The sequence below is a fragment of the Oryzias latipes genome, chromosome 17 (genome assembly GCF_053564925.1).
Source record: "Oryzias latipes strain Hd-rR chromosome 17, Olatipes_Hd-rR_3.1".
NCBI lineage: Eukaryota > Metazoa > Chordata > Actinopteri > Beloniformes > Adrianichthyidae > Oryzias > Oryzias latipes.
The window spans coordinates 27,662,787-27,687,947 of NC_136253.1; the positions used below are offsets into that span (position 1 = coordinate 27,662,787).

Here is a 25,161-nt window from a genome sequence, read left to right on the forward strand (position 1 = left end):
AATCAAATCCTCCATGCTTGAATGATCAATAATACCAACTGCTGCTGGAGTTGGAGAAAGGGCAGAGAAGGAAATGGCCTGACACGCCAGAATGGCATGCTGTGGAACAACCGCTGTTTTTCCGTGATTGAGAATCATCTTCTGTGGACTTTATGGATGATGCAGATCCTGTTTTAAGTCTTTTAATCATGATGTTGGAATTGCTGTGACTGTGCTAGAGTAGATCATGATGCTCAAAAATATTTCACACACAGGAAATTTCCAGATTAAAACATCATTAAAACAACATTTGAAGGGCATCCCCAACTGTAACTCTGGTTTGTCTTGAGGCCTACTGAACGTCAGTGTAATATCTTGTGTTGAGAATCAAAATGTAAACTTTGTACCGGAGTTTGTGGTTGAACAATTCTAGATAAAACTTGAATACAAGTTACTGATTCTAAATATACTTTTATTACCTGGTTGACCAAAATGAATAAATCACAATTCTACCTTTTAAATGCCTTCAAAGATTCAATTTTAAAATGCACTGTTTTTCTTTCTGAATCTGGTTGTCAGCCTGATAGACGACGTTCCAGTTCTTAACTGCAATAAAACAGGATAAAAAATGTACAGAGCACCAACATTTAGCTTCTCCTGAGTCAATGGCTCCCCTGAGATCTTCCATGTTTGCCTGACAAGTCTCCTTTCTGTTGGTCTGAGGCACTTCAAAATGATTGTTTTTGATCTACCTCTAAACAGTAATGTTTGCTGTGCATTCGTCTCAGACCTTTTACGCATAAACAGTTTGCTTAGAGTATGTGGCATTCGACTCATGGAGGATCTGCTCGATTTATTGCAGGTTTATATTTGAGCAATTCTAGTTCAGTTTTCACAGATGTAACAATTAAACAATCAAACACAAAAGTGCAGCTTGATGATTTGTTGTTACATAATCCTGCCCTCTTTCAATCTGACAGATTCCATGCACAAAGTGAATTCCACAAAGACATGGATTTTTTTGGTAGGAAGACTCTCAGCTTCTTCTTTTCTTCAAAATAAGGAGGAAGGACACGATTTATCCTCCAAATATCCCCTCACTAATGCCTTAGTGATAGAATGGGAGCAAATCTCTGCTGCAAGTCACCACGATCTAGTAGAAAACTATCCCAGAAGAACAGCTGCTCTCATAGGAACAAACCAAAGGGTTTGATTTTGAAAGGTTGAGTTCAAAATGTGAAATATGTACATGACCAGTAACTACAAAGGCCAAATTTGAGTGAAGTGCAATAACAATACAAAGAATAGATGGCAAAAAAAGTCTTTGTTTTATTTAGAGACTACAATGTACCTCCAACACTTCTTCCTGATGATGTTTCCCAGAAGGATTTCAGCTCTGTGAAGAAAAGAAATGGTCTGAGGTTAAAAACAGCAGAGGGATTTCAGATCAGATCATCACAGAAGCCGCCTTCAGTTGCAGCAAGTAAACGTGAATTGTATGTGCTGCATCTGTGTCTGATTAAAAACCAGAGGGGGATGCAAGATAAACGATGCTTCTTGCATCGAACACCTTAATTTCACCAGCAACCTTGAAATTAATATTTATCCCATTACAGCATTTACATGCTCTGCGTTATTCATCTTAATAATGTCCACAAAGCTGGGCAAACATAAAGATCCTCCAGCCACAGATAAGAATATTTAAATCACTTTGGACGTGCTGGTTCTGCTCTTTTTCAGCTCAATGCTACAATACCGTATCGTAATGCAATATCAAAAGACAAAATGTCTTTCAAGGACTGAAAAGTGTTACCCACTTCCCTGTGGAGTAAACCTCTGCCGTGTCGAACAGGTTAACTCCACTTTCATAAGCAATCGTCATCAGCTGCTCTGCAACCTAAGAGGCGAGAAGAGTTTTCCCATTAACCTTACTGCAGTGCAATAAATTATCCTTAAATAAAGACATTTCCATCCATAAAAACCAAAGGAGTAAAAAATGGGTTTGCTGCTGAGTCTGAAACTCTACACTGGCTGTTCACTGATTTGGGTTGTTTACTGCAGTTTGTTTTTGCAGACTTTTTTTTTGACCTACTTCTTGTGCTTGCATGTTAACTCACTAAGAAGGAAGCAGATGGAAACGCCGGTTTTGACATGAAGAAGTCTTCCAAACCATCTGCCTCCATGTCTTGTTTTATTTTGAAGATTTGTTTCTTTTCCCCTGAGTCACTTTGTCTCAGTAGTCTTCAGTTGGTGATGTGTTATCCACAATTCGGAGTTTTTCCCTCCTCCCCAGGGATGGGTAAGGGTAGCGGAGTATGTCCTCTGCTTCATAACGGCTGACAGTGAGGGATGCTACCAGATCACTTAGTGGTGGTGGAGCCAACAGGGAGTTTACGGCCGGTTGTGGCACTTGGAAATTAATTTGATGATATTGAGCGATTGCTGTGGTCTAATTGCTCCCACACCATATTACATCAGATTAAATTAAACCGCCTCCATAGATAGTGGACAGAGCCAGCTACTCAATTTTATCTTGCTGGGTCCAGGCTAATAAAAACCAACATGCACTTCTAGGCTGGGAAGGTGATTGATTGGTCATAATGTCTCACCTCGTCTGAGATCTGACCGCCAAATGTTACCCATGTTCCTGTTAAGAGAAATAAAAGGTTTGGAACAAAAAAACAAAACAAAAAAACGTTTAAAAACTTTTTCATATATAGCCTTTCTCATATTTTCACATCTTGTTGGAAATATGTATAAATGAGTCCTTGTTAAAAATTTTAACAATCAACAAATAAGTGGAAATGTATGAGACAAATAAATATAAAGGAAAACACATCAATCCCACAAAATAACAATTTTTTTATGTCTTCTTTTTTTTGGCGATTTGAACATTTTCTTGTGGTGTTTTTCTAATGATAGAGGACATACATTGGTCAAATTAATCGCAAAATTGCATTTCTGAGTAGTTCTCTATTCAAGAAGTTGTGAAAACAGCATAATTGTGACATAGACAATACACGGGGCAACTCAGAAGTGAATTTCTAATGAACTCCTGCCGCTCTGCAGAAACTATGTCAAAGAAAATGACAAAAGATTTTGGTTTGAGCAAAAAACGGTGTCATCATAATTAAAAGATCACTGGGATTGCTTGTAGAATATATAATACAGTAAATAAAAGATGACTGGAGTGGAACTTAACAAACTAAAACTTGCAAGGGCACTTCTTTCAATATACCCAAGGTTCTTCTTCAGAATGTTAAATATGTTTTTTGAGATAATATGTAATACTCACTGCTAGAGCCATATTTCATAAACATTTTCATCAAAGGGGACTCATTACTAATAGACTGGTGTTTGGAAGAATTACTAAAAATCCCTATTAGAGTATGGTTACAGAAAAAATTGTAGTTTTTAATTGTTAAGAAATGTTTCATTAAATTTAAATATTAATTTGAATTTTAAATAACTGCATTCGACATATTACTGGTCTTTAACTCTGTGATTACACAAGAACACGGTTAACATTATGCTCTGGGCCTTTCTGCATGTAAACATAATTAACATAATTAAAAAAACACTCCAACCAAACCCTAGTAAAATTATTAAAATAAGTGCAGAAAATAAGGACACTAGGATTAAAAGTTAACTGTAACCTAATACTTGACCTTGCTACTGACTGTCAGATTATTATCAAACCCAAAAGGAAACCATCAAACTTAATATTCCATTACAAAAAACATATAATATGAACATACAATACGAAGCTTTCTATTGCTCATACAATGTACGCGAGAAGTAATAATTTGTTTTGGACTGTTTTTCTATTTTAATTTTTGGCCTTTCTACCAGCCTCTTGATTCGTGACGAAAATATTATCTTCAGAAGTGAAGATCTTTCATATGGTCATCTTCTAAATGCCACCATTGTCAAGCATAAACTGTGGAAAATGGAAAATGACATGCAATTGTGGACAACCAGAATGCGTGTGTAATGGGTCAAATGCAGCTCTGAGTTATGTTGACACAGTTCCTGCACACAAGTGAGTACACGCGCGTACAAACTCATGCACTCTTGCATAACATAGCCCATGACTGAAAACCATTATATCATTTTTAAAAATGTTTTGGTGTTAGCATAATTTTTCATTAGGAAAATTGAAACCACTGAGATGCATTTATTTTACAAATTACAAGAAAGTCTGTCTTTTTGGAATGTGACTGTCCTTTTGGAGTCATTGCACTGTTAAATATTTATGTATAGGTACACATGCACACACAGAAAAAAGACTTTTAGAAGTCAGGAGATAAAGATGGGTTTCTCTGAATTTTTTTCCTACTTTGTTTGCATAAAATCAGTGCAAGAAATCAATGTTTGCTCAAAGGCCTATAGTTTCTCCCAGTTTCTCATTCGTAGTAGCTCATTGGGCTCTATCCAAGTCTTGTTAAAGAGTGTTAGGTTGGAGGAACGTCTTCATTCATGGCAAAGCAGCACCTATACTCCCCCCCATAGATTCTTTCTTATAAACAGCCTCGCACATCCATAAACATACAAAAAGAAAATTAATGAATAAAACAAGAAAAATCAGAGCAGCTCCCCCGTGGTACACACTGATATGCCTAATAGTTGTGTAATTTGTTTGCTGAAACCCTTGCCACAGATTAAATATTGAACAGGGAAATTATTAATGCTTTTTGTTGTCTCCTATGGGTTTTCATACAAATTAAATATGCATGAGGTTTGGATTGGGCTGAAACAATATTGTCAAAATAAAATAAAGGCTTTTATTTTCTGTTTGCCTTTTTCACACTTGGGTGCTTGTGAATTTTTTTCTGTATTCGTAATTGTAGGTAAATGTACTCACCAAGCCCCAGACAGGAGACACGCAGCCCAGATTTTCCCAGGTTCCTACAAAAAAACAAACACAAAGCACAACTTAAAAAAAGGGTGTAATTTTTTGCAGCTTTTATTAGTCAAATGTGAATTTAATTACTGTGCTCCTACAATAGTCTTTGGGATTTTTCCAAGCCTATACTTAAAAAAACTAAAGAACAAATTGAAACTGTGGATGTTGAAATAGCAGAAAAAAGAAATCCTGGCTCGGTGGTTTTTGTTTGGACTTTTGTGTTCTCTCTGTACATGCGTGGGTTTTATCTGGAAACTCTGGCATCTCTCCTCGGTCTGAAGTTGATTGGTGTTTCTAAATTGGCCTTGGGAGTAAAAGTGCATTTGTTTCATTTGTCTCCGTGCGGCCCTATGGTGGACCGCCAGCTTTGCAGAAGGGATCTTGGCCCTCACCCCACAACAGCTGAGGCAGCAGGAGCAGAAAATGGATGAACGAATGGGAACGCCTGCTCTAATGAGAACAGTGACAGATTTTCTCCCATGTTTGATGGGGACTCAAGTCATCTTTTATCAAAATCACAACAGATTGCAAGGTTGGAATTGCAGAGAGAAGGTTTTTTTTGCTCAATTGCACCTTCTCTACAAAATACTGGGGTCTTATGAGGGGCTAGATTTTCTTTTAAAACAAAGAAATAAGAATTAAAAGATGGCTTTGTAAGGACATTGCATAGTAATTGGTGCCCTGCATTTTTCATTTTAATATTTCTTTTTTGATATGCTTTTTACTGTATTACAATGGCATCTTCTTTGAGGTACACCTATTAGCATTAATGCAAGATTTCTAGTTCTCTACCTCTTTTTAACCTTCATTTTACACTCAGCTGTAAGCACTGCAGTAAAGAACTTTTGTTCTATAAATCGATCTTGCTGCCCTGCATTTTAAGAGTACATTCAGCTGTAGCTGCACTCACCTCACCCTCAACAACGTGCGTTCAAGCGGCCACTTCTAATGAAAAGTCTATGTAAACGCGCGTAAACGTTGAGTTAGAAGTCCCTCCCTGCTTGTCCAGTGTGAACACCTTGGGCTATCTGCATCTATCACGTCTCACGTGTGTCCATAGCTTTACATTCTGGTTAAGTGAAAGAGGACCTCATGTGGTTCAACACTTTAAAAGCTTCACAGACACACTGACTGTATGCTCTCTTTCATGGTACCACAGGTGTGCTTCGGCAGCATGATGGCGTGCAGGTGAAAGAAGCGATTTTTTTCAAAGGAGTCCAACACACACGAAGAAGCTCTGACAACCTTCTGAGCGAGCAGAGACATCCAATCTTTGTTTGGAGGGGATTGTACTTTCCGCTTGATTTTGCAGGCATTTATTCATTACAAAAACAAAAACAAAAACAAAAAAAACACATAGAGAAAAAAACTGCCAGCAGTTATTTTCTTGTGCACGAAAACTAATGACCTGTGCCTAAGGATGGACTCATTCGAGCCTGTGCTGCCTGACTGTCCCCCAGCCAATTCAATTAGGTCTTCAACGTTTGGAATAATCAGTCATCAAATAAGAGGTTGGAAAGAGTTGCCTGTGAAGCATACAAGTAAAAGTATTTTTTCTTCTAAGCACAAAATTTCTCATTAGGTTGGTGGAATGACCTGAGAAGAGAGATTCACTCATATCTCTAATTCAGAGCATAAGTTTGCATATTGTATCCTCAATCTCTGTGATGTATTATAGAGTGTGAGCCGGGATTCATGAAAGAGTGGGGGAAGGATGGGAGTTTTGTTTTGCAGTGGGTTACTAACTCAGTCTCTGTGTGTTTGATTGGGGTTCACTAGGGACAATACTCCCTGATGCTAAAAAACACATTCATTTTTGGATTCACTGCAAATTGCAGGTCAAGGTCAAGCATCGGTTTGATGCTTGAAACAGTTGGAAACTACAGAACGTTTGTCATTGATCTGTTATCTGTTTGAAGGCAGTCCTTCAACATTGTTATTTTTTTAAATAAATTACTAAGCGATTTTTTTCCAGAGAGGCTGAATTTTCAGAAGTAAAAATTCTCTGAATTGCATATTTGCATATCCTCCAGCTTTGTATACATTTGCTGTATCTGTTCAGTTTTGAACACCCTCTCTGATGAAAATTGTGTTTTTCACAGGTTCTTGGAGCATTTTTCTCATGATGGAAGACATATCTAAAATAAATTAAGATTAAAACTGTGTTTCTGAGTGCCGGTATACTCTTTATTTTAAATCTCTTGAACCAATGCATTTTAATTGCCAACCCAAACAAAATAGGTTTACCCATTTTAAAAGTTTTTCTACAATTTTGCCATCTTCTTTTCTGTAGCCACGTCCCTCTCCTACATTCTGATGCATCCATTTGCAGACAAATAGATCTGTGTACGTCTTTGTTTTCCTCGTCTGAGCTGGGATCTGGCACAAAACTGGACGGCTGGATAGCTACGATACAGTTCGAAATTTTTGTTGCTCTTGCAATGTTAGGTTGGGGTTGTGAAGGGCTGTAAGCTAGCAGGAGAGTGCAAACAAAAGGGGTGATGGGAAATAAAGGCAGTCTCACTCTGTACATATAGCCAACAACTCAAAGGTGAATTTTTGATTTCTATGTTTGATTTTGGTTTAAAGTGGAATTATCATTGTTGTGATGGGAAATAAAGGCAGTCTCACTCTGTACATATAGCCAACAACTCAAAGGTGAATTTTTGATTTCTATGTTTGATTTTGGTTTAAAGTGGAATTATCATTGTTCGAAAACCACTCAGAACACTTTTAAATAGAACAAAAGATTATTGGAATGGGACTGTGAAAGCATCAAAGTTATTTTCACCAAACAGAAAAACATTAAGCTGTTTTTGTCCGATTCTTTGACATTTTTTTTTTTTGGAGTCAGAAAGCAAGGGCTTTCTGCACCTGATCATTATAGACTGGGCATGCCATGAACAGATTTGTGCAGGTCTGGGGTTTGGGGGTGCCAGCAAAGGCACAATGCTATAGACGCAAATCCTCTGGGAAGTGCCTGGAAAAATCTGCAGCTTAAAAGGACGATGAAAAGGTGTTTTGCGGAAGAGGAAACACACACTGTGGTAGAAAGAAAAAAGAGGCATTCCTGCTGCAATATAGATGCACCTTGAATATTACACTTGCAGGGTAAACAGGAATGTAAAAGGAAGACAGTTTATGAGTTGGTATGTGCATTAAAAACAGCTTTGAAAAACTCAGACTGCAACTCGCGCCATCACGCTTGGATGATGCCTAAAAGAAGCCTTGAAGGAAAATGACAAATGAGTCAGCTCATGAGCCCCCCCTACACACACACACACACACACACACACACACACACACACACCCACGCACACACACACACACGCACACATACACGTGTCACCACTTGTATGCACTCTGCAAGCTGCTACTGTATGTCCTTCTTTTTTCCGTGGATCTAACATATGTTGCTTAACATAAAATATACAACATATAATATATAAGTGAAATAATAATTTTGCAGTGTTAGGATTTTTTAATTAGCACTTTATGACTTCATATCCAGATGCATGATTATTTAAATCAATATTTGTCAAAAAATACTTTTGCCAAAGTTATGACTTAGAAAATAAAACTATTTACTCTCTGGGGATTATTGGAGATGACACTAGAAAACACAAACCCACTTGATCGGTGAGGAATTACACAACACATACCTCCCCAGTTCCTATCACACTTCTGATGCCAACCATAACCCTGTTATCAAAATAATACGAGGAGAGAATAGAGTCTTATTGCCAATGTAGTAAAGAAAAAATGTTGGGTTCCCTCTATAACGGAGAAGATATTCAGATTGTGCAATGAACTTTAAAGGAAAACAAAGTCTGGGGATAAAATAAAGACTAGTCCTTGGAAAACATATGAAACTGATTAGGAGGAGGACAAGACAAAATGATGCAAACAGAGAGTGTTGCTTGTGTGACGTGTTCATCAAACTGAAGCTTGCAGAACTGCTAGTCTGAGCCTCAAGTCTAAGCAGATCAACCGCCCTCTAAAGAAAAAGCATTGTTATTGACAAATAGGATCTGACAGCAACTTCCCAACAGCTCCATGTACAATTTTGCATAGTGTGCTTAAGCGTGTGAGTAACAAAGTGTTTCTGTGATTCTTTTGTTCTCCTCCAGCCAAAGTAAAAAGTTTTTTATTTTGTTTTAGAATCAATACTCCTAAAAATAATATTATTCTCGTTATATGTACTTACACTTTAATGAGTGCATTTTTTTTTTTTTTTTTTTAACTTGTCCTGTCCAACAGCTAGGCAAACAGATGAGAGCTGAGGGCCTCTTGTGTTGGACATATTTTATTTTAACAAGAGGGGTTATTCATCTTCAGACAAACCAAAGGTATGTCTGAATAAACCCCTTTTGTAATTGAGGCCAAACTTTATTAATTTCAATCATGTTTGAAAATCTTTGGTGTTGGACCGGACGGAAAAGGAAAGAGGGGAAGAAGAGAGAGGGACGTTAGAGAGAGGGGGGGGTAGGAGGGTGATAATAGGAGGGGAAGGGGGGTAAGACCATGAAGCAGCATAGAGCAGGCAGGTTTACTGGTTGTTTATCGTTACGGTACGGTTCAAATGTAGTACAAAAAGGGCGGGGCCTGTTCACACACACTCAAATATTATCAACACACCTGCTAGCCGCAAAAATGTCCACATGTCAACATGCACACAAAACAGATAGTGTTCACGAACGCATACCTATGCCTTTAAACCAACTAGTGTGAAATCTTTCATTCAATCATGCAAACTATTAGTGCAAAGGTGAGCTAACACCTGTGCTCAGGTGAGTGTTTATGTTCTTCTAAAATGGATGATGGAATGTGAAAAGAAGGAGGAGGAGCGCCCAGCCACCCCCACACCCATACCCCCGCCGCAGCAGCAGCGGCAGCCGGAGCCCCCCCAACGCCACACGGGAACAGGCAGGGAACAACCGCCCCCCGGGCGACCAAGACCGCCACCCAGGCCAGGGCCAGCAGGACCGCCGCGAGGCCCCCAGAGCCAGAGAGCAGGGAGGCGCAGAGGGAAAGAGAGCGCCGCCCCAGCCCAGCCAGGAAAGCAGCCCCCCGCCGCGCCGGAAGAGCCCAACGCAGGGCCCCACCGGAGAGGGACGCCCACAGCCCCAGACGAGCACCCCACCACCACCCAGGAGTTCCGGGCATCCCCCCGCCCCGACCCCAGGTACGAGCCAGGACCCCCCAAGGGAGACCCGCTCCGCACTCCAGGCAGCCACCCACCCGGCCCACGGTTGGTCCAGGTAGGAGCAAGGCAGGGGCCCGCCGCCCCCGCCCAGGAGGGGGGAACCCCGGGGAAAAAAGGGCGGCCCACAAGGGATGTTATAAATATGGCCCGACCAGGCTCGGCCATGTTGGAAGTTTGGCGGGGCCCAGCGTCCAGGGGCAAGGACCAGGACCCACCCCCCAGGGACACGAACACCCCCGGCTCAGGTGTAATATGAACCCCCCCACCGTGCGGAGAGAGCACCGCCGGGCCCAGGGAGCCGGCACCCAAGGGACACGGCCGCCATCGCCAAGAGGCCCGCACCCCCCACCAGGGAAGGGGTAGGGGACAGATGGACCCAGGTCCCACCTTCCTTGTAAAATGTGTGTGCGTGTATGGGTGTTTGAGAGGGTGTTTGTGTGCATGTGTGTGTGTTTATGTTTGAATGTATATATTGAAGGGGGAGGGGTGTGTGTACTAAGGGGGGTGCAGTTAAAATTGGCGAGTAGGGCACTAAGGGGACATCTCCTGATTACTCACAGTGATGTCCCCTCACCCTCCACACCAAGGGGCCCTAAATGTCTAAGGTGCGGTTAAAATTGGCGGGTAGGGTGCCAGGAGGACATCTGCTGCTTGCTTGCAGTGATGTCCAAGCACCCCCCCTACCAAGGACCCTACATGTCTAAGGTGCAAATAAAACCGAAAGAGGGGGGGCCCACTCCATACGGCAACCATAGGAGGGGGGCCACTCCCAAGTAGCCCCCCCCCCAAGGCGCATCGCAGGCTAGACCCCCCACCCCCTCACCCTAATATGAGGTTATATAAGGAAGGGGGTAAGTTGGGGACAGCTGGTAGACTGTCCCCCGGTGGTCAAACAGCCGTCCCCCAGCCCACCCCCAGCAAAGGGGCCAGGGCCACCCAGCCCAGGGGCCCACCCCCGGAGGCGCCGACACCCCAGGCCCGGCACCACCCACCCCACACAGAGAGAGAGGAGCCAGAAAGCGTCGCCCCCCCCCCGGAGCAAGCCCAGGCCCCCACCCCCAGACGCCGGCCCTAGAAGAGCTCTGGTCAGGCCTCGACGGGACCGAGGAGGCCAACCGGCCGAGGCAACCACTGATTGCCTCAGCGGAGACCCTGACCCGCTAGCCCCCCCCACTTAATGAGTGCATTTTGATCTTGTGAGGAATTCCGGCTGGCTTCTTCGTATTTTTTTGTGTTTTTTTTTCCAAGCTGCAAGAACGTCTCACAGAACAGCTTTCAGTAAAATTCATTCCCTAAGATTGTGGCCTTTTTTGTCTGAGCCTCATTTTAAAGACATATGCTCAAATCTGAATAAATTACTTCAATAATAGTACAGCTTTTTTTTAAGCAAAGCAGTATGCGTTCAAAGTGTACTTTTCCCCACACACTGGCTGACCAGGACAGACCGGTATTTAGACCTAAAGGTGAGTTAGTGTCATTTGATTGTGAATAAAACATGCTTCATCCTCTGCTACATTTTCAGTTCAATTTGAGGGATTATTTTGCATCTCGCAGTCTCTAAATTCAACTTGGATTAGGCATAAACAGAGAGGCTGTCTTTCTGTTTTATCACCCCCAATTATCTATTTGCTTAGAGCCTGTTTGGGGGCTGATTAAGGAGAAAGGGCGAAAACTGCAATTGCAAGGCAGTGCTTTAAATAAACTATTACGCTCTGAGAAAACCATTGTCTTTGTGACCTTTAATTAAAACGCGCTAAGTTTGTGTAACTTTCTGACTTTTCTGCTGAGGGATTGTTTGCTGCTCATCCTTGGGGGCTCGGATGGTCTTTAGGCAGAGAGGAGCTCCACGCCGCAGGGCTCTTGTTGTGCAACAGCCTGGCTCACATTATTAGATCCACACATCACGGCGAGCAGCTTAGACAAGCACCAAAGTTAATAGTTTTGGAATACAAAATGGAACATAAATTGTATTTATTGTCTTAAAGGCTGAGGGGGACAAAAGGAAACCTGCTGCCAAACATGCTGATGCTGAGCAGAAGCAGTGTAATAACCTCTCTATGTATGCATGAATCATGCAAAGCCACACAGAAGCATCCACCCACTAACGAATAACAAAAACATCAAGAGAGCAACAAAGGAAAACACACATCAGCAGAGCATGGGAATGCAAGTAGTCTTTCTGTGGTCAGAAATGCGAGTAGACGTGCACACTTTAGTGTCCCAGGGGGGCATATAAATTAACTAAATTTAGTAAATGAGCTGCTGCTCAAAGATAAATGCAAATTTCCTATTTACTTGTTTCTCTAGATCTGCAAAGAATCCAGCATGGAATGCACTGACGGGCTACTTATTTTAAATTACCTTTATGACAAGATTATGTTGCAAATATGTGATAAATTATAGATTTAAATTACATGTCTGCAGAAAAAAACCTGTCAATGACTAAGGCCCCCTGGGAGATATTATGGTGCTTAGTAAAACTCACTTCCACCAGTGCTTTTTGTTGTTTTTGCTGAGGTCTAACAGTTCATGGCTTTATTAAACGGAGAGGCAAAGACAAAAAGATAGAAATTAATTGGAAAGATTTGGCCAGAGGCTCAGCAGACTCATCCATGAATGCAAGAATGACTTTTGCTCTGAGGCTCCTTCTCTCTATGGGAAAGAAAGCATAATATTTTACTTAACTCAGATGTGTGCTTTGGTTCAAAAAGACTTGTTCTGACCAACACTCACCATGTTTTTTAATATTCCTGTCTTGCAAAACAAAAACAAAAAAAAAACATCATTTTAGCTGCTTTTTGCATTCTACACACAAATATAAAACAAGAAAATACCTCCTTTCCACCCTATTAAGAACCTCCTCATATTTTGGCCAATAGCTGGGCTTTTTATGATCATAAAGAAGAGTTCAAATGTCCTTGTAAGGTAGCAACCAGTGGACACTGCAATTAGAACTAAACTAAATTTGGATTGTCATGACAACTAAAATGCTGGGGGTGGTGATATTATTAGTTTATGCTTGCTTGCTGTGCTTTCCACTTCTTCTGCTTCAACTTGCTACGCCTTCAGATGTTCCCAGTGTGGAACCTAAATGCCAGGCACATCGAATGCAAATACAGGGACTGGAGTACTTAATGCTGCGTGCCAGCTCCTACGCCCACAACTACACGCACCTCTGTCTTTGAAGAGAATCTCTGCTAGATTTGGTATCACTTGAAGAAAACTTGAAGGATTTTGTGTAACCCAGGTTTAACTCCAGACTTGGCTTTGCATCAAAAAAAAGAGAATCCCTGTCAGATATCTTTCAAAGGAACTCTAGTCTAGAATGTACTTTTAAAGCTTTGAATCACAGGTTGGAGATACAAAGGATAAAAAATACTGTTAAGTATTTCCTTTTGGTGGTTAAAGTGAATTTATTTGTCATTTTGTAATTTTGATTTACACAAAAATAAAAAGCCTCAACATGCTTTTAGTTTGACCAGTTAAAACACACTCTGAAAAAGGAACACTTTAGGGCAAATCCAGCTTCATGAGCAGCGTAAATTAAGAAAACCTTTTAAAACAAACTGCATCAACTGCTACCTGCTACGTTTTTGGGGGAGCATAAAAAATGTGTAATCTTCTCCAGTCAAAGAAACTCTTTTGCCTTTTTAACAAACTCAAGAACTTGTTGCGCTTTCAAAGATGCACTTGAAATTTCACTGGGGGTTGAAAAAAACCTTTGCAGTGTGTGCTCTACCTTGTTTCTTTGGCCTGCTGAACTCATCATAGACCATGATTTTCTGACATCAGGGGGTCATCAAGGCCATCATCTCTTGTAAAAACTGCACGACCAAGATCACTCTAAGAAACCTTTTGACCTTTAGATCCCTTTTTTTTCATTTGTGACAATTTTTTGAACATAATTAACTTAAAGAACTTTAATGTTCTTGCAAAACAAGGCTTTTATTCTTAATCGTTTCATTTGATGGAAAAGACCAGCTTGTGAAGTGTGACAGCCTGTCTTTTCGTTTCAATGTTGTCATGGAAACAAGTTAAAATTTAGTGACATAAAGGCTCTAAAATAATAATCTGATTTCCTCACATCTATTTCTTTTGCTGTCTCTTCTAGGTGAACTGACCCATGTGCCCCTGTTGTCCCTTCAGATTTTTTTCTAATTCTAACCATGTTTTCTTTCTTCCCCTTTTTTTCTTTTTTTTCCTTTTCCTTTCCGGCTGGACGCCTTTCTGTAATGGCCCTTCACCTGTGTCTGTTTTGACCCTGACAAGGTAACAGTGATGTCATCCTCTCCAGTGATTACCAGGGCGAGGTGAGAGCTACTGTTTTACTCCTGTGGTCTGCATGGAGAGCCCACTCACACAGATAAGAGAGCATTGTTTGCTTGGCCCGGCCTGCTTTCTACTCCCACACAGACACACATGGAGAGCCTCACCGCCCGCACGCCACAGCTTGACTGTCACACTTTCCAGAATGTGTGGTGTGATTATGTCCAGTTATCAAGAAGTGTGTGGAGAATGACTACAGTCTTTTATAAGATTTTAGTTTTAAAGCCTCAATTTCTTTGTAAAATATGACAAAGTTACAAAAAAGTTTAGTTTTTATCTTTATTTTATTGTTAAGGGCCAGTTTTGGCTATGCTTTTAAAAATTGGATATGCCAAGTAGAAAAAGTAAACATTTTAGGTAAGAGTATAGGTAAAAAAAAGGGATAAATCTTTCCTCCATAGAGCCGTAAATGACAAAAAATACTATTTCTGGTCTGTTCAGCTGATGTATTTTGCAGGGAAATAAAAAAAATCACAAACACTTAACTGTTTTGATTATCCATAACTTTGTTTCTGTTCTGTTATTTTTCATTTTTTTTTTCTATTTTTAAATATCAGTCTGCCTGAATTGTTTGTATTTCATGTTTTATTGTTCTAAATGAATTCTTTGCATTTCACGTGTTGTCTGGTATTTCAGTATTTCTCATTTTGAATGAATTCAATCTCATCTCAGGACACCCTTAATTTATGTTCAATGTTTCTATTGACAGACATTTTTGTTTTTCTGTAAAACAAACAAAAAAAAGTCTGACTTTTTGTCTTTGTTCAAAATGTTAATCCTCAGTTTATGTATTTGGTCAAAATAATTAAGTATTCATAATTAAATTGCCATTGATTACTACCTTTCTGTTACTTTTCACTAATTCCTGTAACAAAAATAGAATTTAACACGAATGTGTGTGTGTTTTTAAGTTCTCTGGATGTTATCACCATAAATCTGTGCAAGAGCAAACCACTAAGTTTTTGTCTTCACAGACACGTAGTACCATCCCACTCATCGCCTGTCCATGCTCATATAATCCTTTCTGCCATTTGTTATTCAGTTGATTTCTTTTTTCACTATTATTTTCCGCTGTTAGTCTGCAGCACTGTATCTCCATCTTTCTCCTTTTGTTCTAACAACTTCCTCATCAGTTTGCGTACCTGTACTTCATGCCAGTCTGCTTGGCGGTTGACTCCTTCAGGTTGTGGTGGTATCGGTGGGTGAAGGAGCCCAGGCTGCGTGCGATCAGAGCCACGGTGCGAAAGCGAGCCCGGGCATGACTGGTTGTGTTGGGGCTGGTGGCGTTTTGCTTGCTGTGCTCACCATTACGAGGGGCTTTCAGCCCATGGTCCGTGCATGCAAAAGACACCTGCATTGTTGCAGGCAAAGGCCACTTGTTAAACCAAAAAAAAAAAGGCGTGTTTTATGTCCTTAAAGTGCTCGAGTCTCTCCTTTCTGTCCTTGCAGCTTTGACACAGTGTTTGTTTTTATTTGTAAGTCAGAAATCCAGGCCAGTGCAGAGTAAAACAGCTGAATGTAGACGTCACAGGAGGGAGGGACGGGATCATGGCATTGTTATTATTTTCCTTCTCAGGGAGGGATCTCCAACCTGTGCAACGTCCCAATTGGAATGATCTGTCTTGGACGGGGAGACTGTATCTGAAAATATGAGATAAGAAAGAGATGAAGGCAGACATATGAAAAAAAGTCAGGAGTTGGTAAAGAAAAGAAAAGCTGTGCTTTCGTTAAGTGTGTCAATTTCCCCAGTTAAAACCTCCTGCCCTAATCTTTAAGCTCCTTCAACACGACAAATGAGATCTGTGTGGCCCAGTTTTGATCTTTTCAGCGACGCTGCTTTTTTTTTCCTGTACCATTTCCCCTTTTTCAGCTAAAATTTGGACTCCTACCCAGTCATTTTAATCCACTTCTATCTCGGAAGGATCTTTCTTTTAGATTTTTTGGGGGAGCATTTGAGAGCACCATCACACTGTGCTACACACATGCACATCATCAAAAACACGTGCACTCATTCATCTCAGGAAGAAGATCATGCTTTCACAGAAGCACAAATCCTTGCGAACAAAACTGTACACGTCCAGATGTTTTCTGCCAAACAGCTGCATTAGCCTCCATCCACACGCTCACACACACACATCAAAAACTGATACAAGTGCTCTTACACAGTGGGTTGCCAGAGATCAGACAGACGAGGCAGGATGTACTGATGTGTGCTCCCGTTAAACTTTGAGAGGGATCAAACGGTGTTACGCAGAGAGCAGAGGTCTCTTGAAGGTCTGCAACCCACAGCTGTCCTCGAACCCAGCAGAGAATCTTGTCCCGTCTCCAAAGTCCTCACGGGAGACACAGAGCTTGCTGGGGTCCCCGGCTTTGCAGTGAGACAGGTCTGATTGATAAAGGAAACCTGGAACAGACATGCAGAGAGGAGAAGGACATGGATAGAAGAGGATGCATGGTATCTCACTTCAGGGAGAGGAGAACAGATGCAGCGAGGAGGCGAGGAGCAGCATGTGCTGAGAGAAGAGAGTACAGCAGTCGCTGAGTGAGGGGGAGAGCATGTGTGTATAGGCGACTGGCTCTGACTGAGAGCCCGAAAGAACTGCAGTGCTTTTCACCATGGCGCCACACAGAGAGAGGAGGGGAGAGAGTTATATTCTGAATGGAGATGCAAGGATGTGACTTAATGTATTGTGTGTGTTTAGTCCCTCTCCAATCATTTCTTAATGGACTGTACAAGTGTTCCCAGTGGTGTCTTTGATTTGTTGACAAATTATTCATTATTAAAAAAAACTGTCATTTTCTAAAACAGTTTCTGCAGAGTGGCAGCAGGTCGTTAAAAATTCAACTCCTAGTTGTGTGTGGAGTAAGCCTGCCCTCGTTTCCCACCATTTATTTGTCTACCTTGTCTCCCACCAGCTTACAGCCCCTCACAACCCCAACTCACATTACCGGTGCAACAAAAATGGCAATAATATTGCACTTGTCTGGCTATTTGTCTGCAAATGGATGCATCAGAATGGATTGGAGCAGGGAGCTCGTCGTCCGCCAACTGTAGCACCTGGCTCACTACTACAGGCTTTTTCCAACTGCATTTTTTTTCATCTGCTCCAGATTCACAATGATTTGATTGAAGAAAAACATAGCTTTAAGCTTTATTTTCTTTACATGTTAACTCCATCATGAGAGAAATGGCACAAGAACATGTTTAAAACACCAAAAACATGATTTTCTTTGGAGTGACTCTTTAAAGCAACAACCAGATTCAACTGGTTAACTCGCTGCCCCCACTTTATATAAGATTTTGTCACAATAAGCTAATGTTTTAAAAAAAAAAAAAACAAGCGGCCACTCTAGAAATTGATTTTGCACCTGTTCAGTTATGAATACATAACATCCTTGCTCACTTCGCCTTTTCAAATATGAGGCACTGAGAGTTTTGGGAGCAGCTGTATGAGCAGGTCAGTCACACTGACATCGTGTAACAAAGCATAAAAACCACTGAGCAGAGCTGCACCTTCCTTTCCACCCCATGTAGCAGGAATGCGACAATGCTAGCTTTCATGGTTGATAGAGCTTCCACACACCTCGAGGCCCACACAGCTTTATTTAGATCACAGTGTTTACATTTGACGAGGGAAGCGTTTGAAATTAGATCAGGAAGGCTCTTTTTTGTTTAACGACTTTCACTAAAACCTATGCAAATGTGTTTTTTTTTCCAAATGTGGGGACTTCCCAGAATGTGTTCATATGCTTCAGTACCCAAATCGTTTCTTTTTTACATAATGTCCATTTCAGTCCTGCTTCTTAGTAGAGCTTCAACATTTGGCACTTAGTGGCCCAACTCTGGATTGCATCTTCACTCACTTCTGCATTGGCTTTTATTTATTTATTTATTTATTTATATTTCTAGATTGTGTGCTTTTGAACAACCACAAACAGTGGACTCAGAAGAGAGTCAAAACAGAGTATTCGGATCCATGAACTAAAAAGCATTACTTAGTAAATTAGAAATTAAAGATCCAGTCAAAAAATAGTTTTTTTTTTTTTTAACATGTTCTTGTGGCATTTTCTATTTATAGAGGACATTTGTTGGAAAATTTAGCATGAAAAAGCATTTTTGTGTATTTCTTTATTCAAATTGTTGTGAAACAGGAGTAGACGAAAAAATGCAGTTTAAAAAAGAGTTTATTTGTGATGTAGAAAATACGCTGGGAGGGCCACAAGCTCCCTGCTCTGAGCTCTCAAGGAACAGGGAGGGGAAGGGAGGTGGGGTTGCTCCCCACCAACCGTCCCATCCACAACTTAGTGGCAAATTTTTAATGAACTCCTGCCACTCTGCAGAAACTATGTCTGAGAAAACAACTCAAGTTTTTTGATTTGGGCTAAAAAACGCCTAATCATAATTAAAAGACCACTGGGAAAGCTTTTAAAATAGATCAAAAAATGATTCCAGTGGGACTTTAAATTACAATTAAATGAATAAAATCAACTGAAAGGAAATGGGGAATTAAAATAATCAAAATCTGAACAGTAAGAAGCAACATTTTAATTAATTCAACTCTTAACAAAAATAATTTTACTCTACAAACACATAGTGTTGTAAAAATGTGGCAGATTTGCAGACTATGACATGAGGACAAATCATTTCAAACACACACTCAAAAGTATTCTTACAGTACCGGTACACTCCCTTCTGATCCTCTATAAACTTGTTTCTGTCTGGATATATACACATATAGTCTATAATTTTAAATTCCACATTTTTTAACAAACTCTAAGAAGTTACATCAGCTTTGGCATGCTGCCATTAACATCTTTTCCTAAAGAAAACCCTGATTTTGACCCATGCATGCAACTCTTGAACACTCCGGAGAGGTAAGTTGGATGTAGCTACAAACACATGTCTAATGCCACAAGCACTTCCAAAGCTTTCATTTTCTCTCAGTTGATCCCATTTCAAAATGTGCCAGTCTGAAGCGCCGGTGCGAGATCCTCGGCTGGAATCCCCAGCGGTTGATAACAGTGTTGCCCTGAGGCAGCCCACTTTGCTTTAATTGCTCTTCTAGGAGTCTCTAATAGAGTTCTGAAAATGTTGCTAAACCGCCACAAAGTGAGTGTGCACACGATGATGCACTGACAGAAACGTTAAATCCCATTAGAGGAACCTAATTCTGGATTCCAGCAGGCACAACATCTGTCCGAGAAGCCCGATGGCACACCACAGCATCAATAGCAATAATTTCCTTGAGCTATGACTTTGCAAGCACAGTCTACAGTGCTGCTTCTTTGCCCCTGTAAGCACTCCACACTGCACATTTCACTCTCACGCTCAATAGACTGTTTACTGTCTAACAGAGTTTTCATTATCTGCTTTCACCTACTTTTGATCTGTAACAAGCTGGAAAACCTTCCTAAAAAGCTTTCAGTGGCACTGCAGCAGCAACACCGTCTCTCATTTTACTCACTTTTTGCCTCTTGTCTACCTTTTTGCTGAAACATGCATTTCAGCAAGTGCATGAAACACAGATGAAAACAGCTGAATGAGGAAAGGAGCAGGTGAAGTTTTGATAGGAAAGACCTCCACCGAATCCAGACAGTCATTTATATCATTGCCGTCTGTGACTTTGAACCCCCTGTAGTGACTTAGTCAAATGCTGACAGTGTGTTGGCCTCAACAGATGCCTCCTGCCTTGTGTTGCTCATGCTTTTGCCCAGCAGGCCTGCACTTTTATAGTTGAACATTAAGGGACATTATTTGTGAGGGTGAAACACTTAGATTCATAGATGAACAAATTTAGCAGCCTGCCAGCCTCTAAAAAGGACTAAAGTTTAGGACTAAATTAGTTAAACAGATCATGTGTATTAGATGTTTGTGTCAAAAGCATAATCTAAAATGCACATTGTAAATCATAAAAATAAATCAATAAATAAGATAAATAAGATGAGTTGTTGGACAAAAAAACAGCTGCACAAATACAGGTTATGGATTTTCAATAAAACTATCCAACATTAGATTGAGGCTACAGAAAACTCAACTTTTTAGAAAGCAGTAAATGGACTTTAAAAATGTATCACTCCAGATTTCACAATAAAGTTAATGTTACACTCCTGACATTGTCAAATGTATAATTATACTTTTTACCAAACAGTAAAATTCTATTAAAGCAGATAACCTTGTGAGAATAAGTTGAATCATTTTTGCCAGTATGTTCTCATATAGTGAACTACAACTCAATTTATAGATAAAAACACAATTGAAATGTAGTAAATTAGAGCAAGCAAAGTGTAGGAAATAGCTTTACCTTAAATATTGCTTGAGGGAGCACTGACAGACAAATGTTTGCCTAAATTCAGCAGATCCAATCTGCTGATTTAACAGAACACAAACATTTTTTGGAACCAATGACACAGAAACATGTCAACATTTGTGAGCATAAAGACAGTTTCACTTGTTTTTATGTGGGTTCATAAATGAGCGTACTTTTTTTGCCCGAGAATTTGTTAGTGGATGGAGAAAGGGCTAATCATTTTTGGCCAGAGATTAAATGTTTAATTTAGCAGCAGATTTTTAAAAAGTGTAATAAACAAATAGCTATATGATGATGCTATTTTAGGGTATATTAGGGTAGGCGGATGCTGAAATTCAAATGAAACAAATGAATCTGCATTTAGAAAAATGCAAAAAACAAAAGTTTTTAAGTATTTTTGGCCTTAAGTCTGGGCACAAACATATTTTAACACTGTTGGATGTGACACATAAAAAGAACTCTTATAAACTAAAACTTGATTTTGCACTTTGGTTTATAATTAAAAAAGCCAAAGTTCTAAACCTAAATAAAAAAAAGGAACACTCATCTTGCAGAGGATTAGCAATCTAAAGTAAAGATCAGGCCAATTTAGCTCCCTCAGCTTGCAGGGTTTTTCTTACTGTACCAACACCTTTCACTATTTGCTGTTTCTTTCAAAACATCTTTTTTCCCACACTTTAATGAACAGCTCTATGTAAAATAGGTTTCAGCTAACATATATGTGAACATATAAAGCAGAGAACATCTGACAGTTCCCTATCATTAAAATGAAATAAAAAAAAAAGATTTGGTAAAAACTAAATGAAAGTTTGAGCTTTTCTTTTTGCAGAAGTGTGAAACATGCTGTTGTTCAGCGAGAGGTAAACATTTCTAGTAGTGAAGCTGATGTTAATAAAAGCACTTCTCAGTAACAATGACTAAAGAGAGCATGTCCTCCACTTACAGCATACCTGCAAACCATGTTGTCATGAAGATGAGTAGAAGTTTCTAAAATTGTGGCTTGAACACAAACAGGTTTCTTTGCATTCCGCTGCTCTTTCGGCTCCAAGACTTCCCTTCATTGGTCCGACGTTTGTCTGGTTCACCCTGCTTCTGGTGAATAGAACTAGGGCAGAACTGGGTCACCACCACCTTGGTCCCTTTCTCCTCTTGGACACAGGCTGTCTTTTGATTTATGCTTCACAGAGGCTGAAAGAACACTGTCTTTTGTTAGCAAATCCCTTCCAATATATTTAGTCTTTGACAAATTCCTATTAAGAACAACGGAACGTCAGTCATGTAAAGCAGCTTGAGATTTCTGGATTTCTCTTGCTGGAGTATCTCTGTCATGCCTGAGGGCTTATCGGAGGAATTTTGATTACTACCTTGACACAGTTACCATAGAGGCTTCACACCAAGTACACATGGCTTGAAAAAGCCGCTACAGCCTGACAGCCAAACACAAATAAGTCAAACCCACAAACAGAGCCAAAGGTTATAATAGAGAGAAGGCCAGAAACAGCTCTGTGAGTCAAACCTGTGAAGTCAACTTTATTCTTGGATGCTTGGACAACCTGTGGCTTCAGTTACAGCCAAAGCTTCGGTTACAGTGGGAGAGGGGATCAACATGGCGACTTTTTCTAAATACTTTAGGACGTTTCTTCTCTATAAATCACATTTATTTACAGACATTTCAGCATTGGCGGTGACCAATGCTTGGTGTGCTTTTCGCCACATCGGTGATTGAAGATCATGCAGACGTATCTAAATTTAATCCACAACAAAGCAGAAATAATCCTGCTATTATTTATGATGCTATCTCTGAAAATAAACTGTAACACCTTAAAGTTCCCTTTTCCCTTTGATGGACAACTGACAAGTGAACAGCAGTTTATAATCAACTAAACCCAGACTAATTCCTAGCCCTGATACATTAATGTATTGATTTTACAACAGAAAAGGCCAAAAAATACAGTTGAAAATCCTGACAAGTAAAGTTAATTTAGTATAACTAGGTTAGTTTGAAATCCAAATATACTTCAGATCATTAACAGGAATTCAGATGAAATCCAGCTCAGATTAAATAAAATACAACTAAATTATGATAGATTGTTTAAGAATATAATGTATTTTACTAAAAATTCATTGCCGTGCCAAGCTAATTAGTTATTTACATCTCTAATTTTGCTAATTGATAATGAAAGCACGAGTGTCTGTTTGATATATTTTAGAGCAGACTTGGCTTTTAACAGATCCCAGAAGAAATCACTGTGCTGGCACGTATCCTCCCATAATCGCTTTTTGTTAAGATAGTGCAGTAATTTTAGGGTAGGCAGAGCAACACAATAAGATTGAACAGTTTATATTATTATTATTATTAGTAGTAGTAGTAGTAGTAGCATAGTAGTAGTAGCAGTAGTAGGAAAATTCTGAAAAGACTTTAAAACTTATTTGTCTTAAATATTAATTATTTTGCTCAGAATGCGGAAAAAAAGCAAGAAAATAGTCTAAATAGTGTACTAGCATACTTAGTCAATACTAAAAGTGAGGTAGTATATCTGAAGTTTCCTTTTTATATACTATCTATATAATCTAAAGTAAAAATGTCTAAATTTAGTGTGAATAATAGTTATATAGTATATATAAAAATATATATATTGAAAGTTTAACAAAACTATGAAAGAAAGTGAGAAAAACAAAATGGTGACAAATAAACCTGAAAACCAGACACTTAAATTGACCAAACCCTGTTCAAGGTGTCTTTGTCCAAAAGTTGGGTTGGCACCAGCAACCCCATGACCCCAAAAGGGATTCACTTGGATGGATGGATGGATGGATGGATGGATGGATGGATGGATGGATGAATGGATGAATGGATGGAAGGATAGATGGATGAATAGATGGAAGGATAGATGGATGAATAGATGGATGGATGGATGGATGGATGGATAGATGGATGGATGGATAGATGGATGAATGGGTGAATGGAAGGATGAATGGATGGATGGATGGATGAATAGATGGATGAATGGATGGATGGATGGATGGATGGAAGGATGGATGGATGGATGGATGAATGGATGGAAGGATAGATGGATGAATAGATGGAAGGATAGATGGATGAATAGATGGATGGATGGATAGATGGATGAATAAATGGATGGATGATTATATGAAATAAAGACAGCTGTGGACAGCTGACAACCAGAACCCGAAGCGACTGGCAGGAGGAAAACCAGAAAACAGAACATGACAAAAAGATCCAAACATGTCTTTAACTGTTATTTGTTTAATCGACTTACACATGACACTAAAGTTTTTTAACATTTTAATTTTAGGTGTTTTGTAATATTGAAAATGAACTTTTTCTTTTTAATATTACTATAGTGAGGAAAGTTATATTTTGGTTGACTTCTACAAATGAGAAAATAAATCGTCTGCAGTGTCTAACAATTTCTTTCTTTTTCTTGTTTTTGAACTGTATTGTGCTGAAATGAAATAATATAAAAGGTAAAATATGTAAAAAAGTATGTAATTTGCTCACACTCTCATTAATGAATATTCCTGTTAGCCAATGTACATTAGTTCCACATTATCAAAAAGTTTTTCAGAAATCATCATATACTTGAAGTTGATGTCCTATAGAGACAACTTTTATTGTCTTCCTAAAAAGATCTGGAAATAAAGGCAAAGAACGTAAAAGGCAACATTTTCACAGTCCCATATTGCTCCCTGTTTTAGAATATTTTTCAAGTTTTCTTTTTTTTTTAAGTCATCATCTCATTTTTAAAGTCCTTAACAACATAAATCTGATCTAATAGCATTTTATTTTGACATTTTTGACCTAAAGTTGGACGAGTGGTTCTTCCAGCAAATTAAAGGTTTATTGTCACTGACTTCATACCAGAAAATATCATGGAAAAGATTAAACTTGTTTTCTTTTTCCTATAGCTTTAGCCTCTCTATTAGCTCGCTCTTTAATTTTATTTTTTACTGTTTACCAACAGCCTGCTCACATTTTGCCTGCCCCAACTTCTGATCGTGCTTGCTCCCGATTTCACCTCCCATATCTCAGTTTCATCAGCTTCTGGCCTCTTGACAATTAATCAGACACTGGAAAGCCAGATTTTTTGGCATCATGGCCCCCTTTTCTAGACAACAGCTTCCTGAAAAATGTCCCACCAAAGAGGAAAGCTCCCACTTCGGTCATTTATGCCTTGATGGTTCTCCCCTTAATTGAATGTGTTTATTTGGGGATTTCAAATTCCAGAGGTAATTTATCTCTTAATCCTATTTTAAATTGTGCTAAAATGTATGATATTCTAGAGACAATATTCCCATTTTGTCTTTCTTTTTTAAATGTAAAAACTCTAACCTTTAGTACAGATGATTGTTTTGCACCTTTGTTTAGTAGGAATATTTTTAAAAAGAAAAATCTTTTACCCACCACTAAACAG

General features: G+C 39.5%; 1 protein-coding gene across 2 annotated transcripts in view; it reads right to left on the minus strand.

Annotated features, from left to right (window-relative positions):
• Positions 1–21,906, minus strand: part of kcnab1b (potassium voltage-gated channel subfamily A regulatory beta subunit 1b) — a 34,903-nt gene extending 12,997 nt beyond the window's left edge. The window contains exons 1-7 of one of the 2 annotated variants that reach the window (XM_011486775.4): positions 21,676–21,906; positions 16,580–16,821; positions 15,560–16,058; positions 4,844–4,887; positions 2,589–2,626; positions 1,797–1,876; positions 1,331–1,375 (exon numbers count right to left, since the gene is read on the minus strand). In XM_011486775.4, the coding sequence (XP_011485077.1) occupies positions 1,331–1,375; positions 1,797–1,876; positions 2,589–2,626; positions 4,844–4,887; positions 15,560–15,774 (422 nt within the window). In that variant the 5' untranslated portion in view covers positions 15,775–16,058; positions 16,580–16,821; positions 21,676–21,906. Of the gene's footprint in view, positions 1–1,330; positions 1,376–1,796; positions 1,877–2,588; positions 2,627–4,843; positions 4,888–15,559; positions 16,059–16,579; positions 18,802–21,675 lie in introns of those variants that run through there. The other variant, XM_078935066.1, reaches the window with a different exon arrangement.
• Between the last annotated feature and the right edge of the window lie 3,255 nt (positions 21,907–25,161).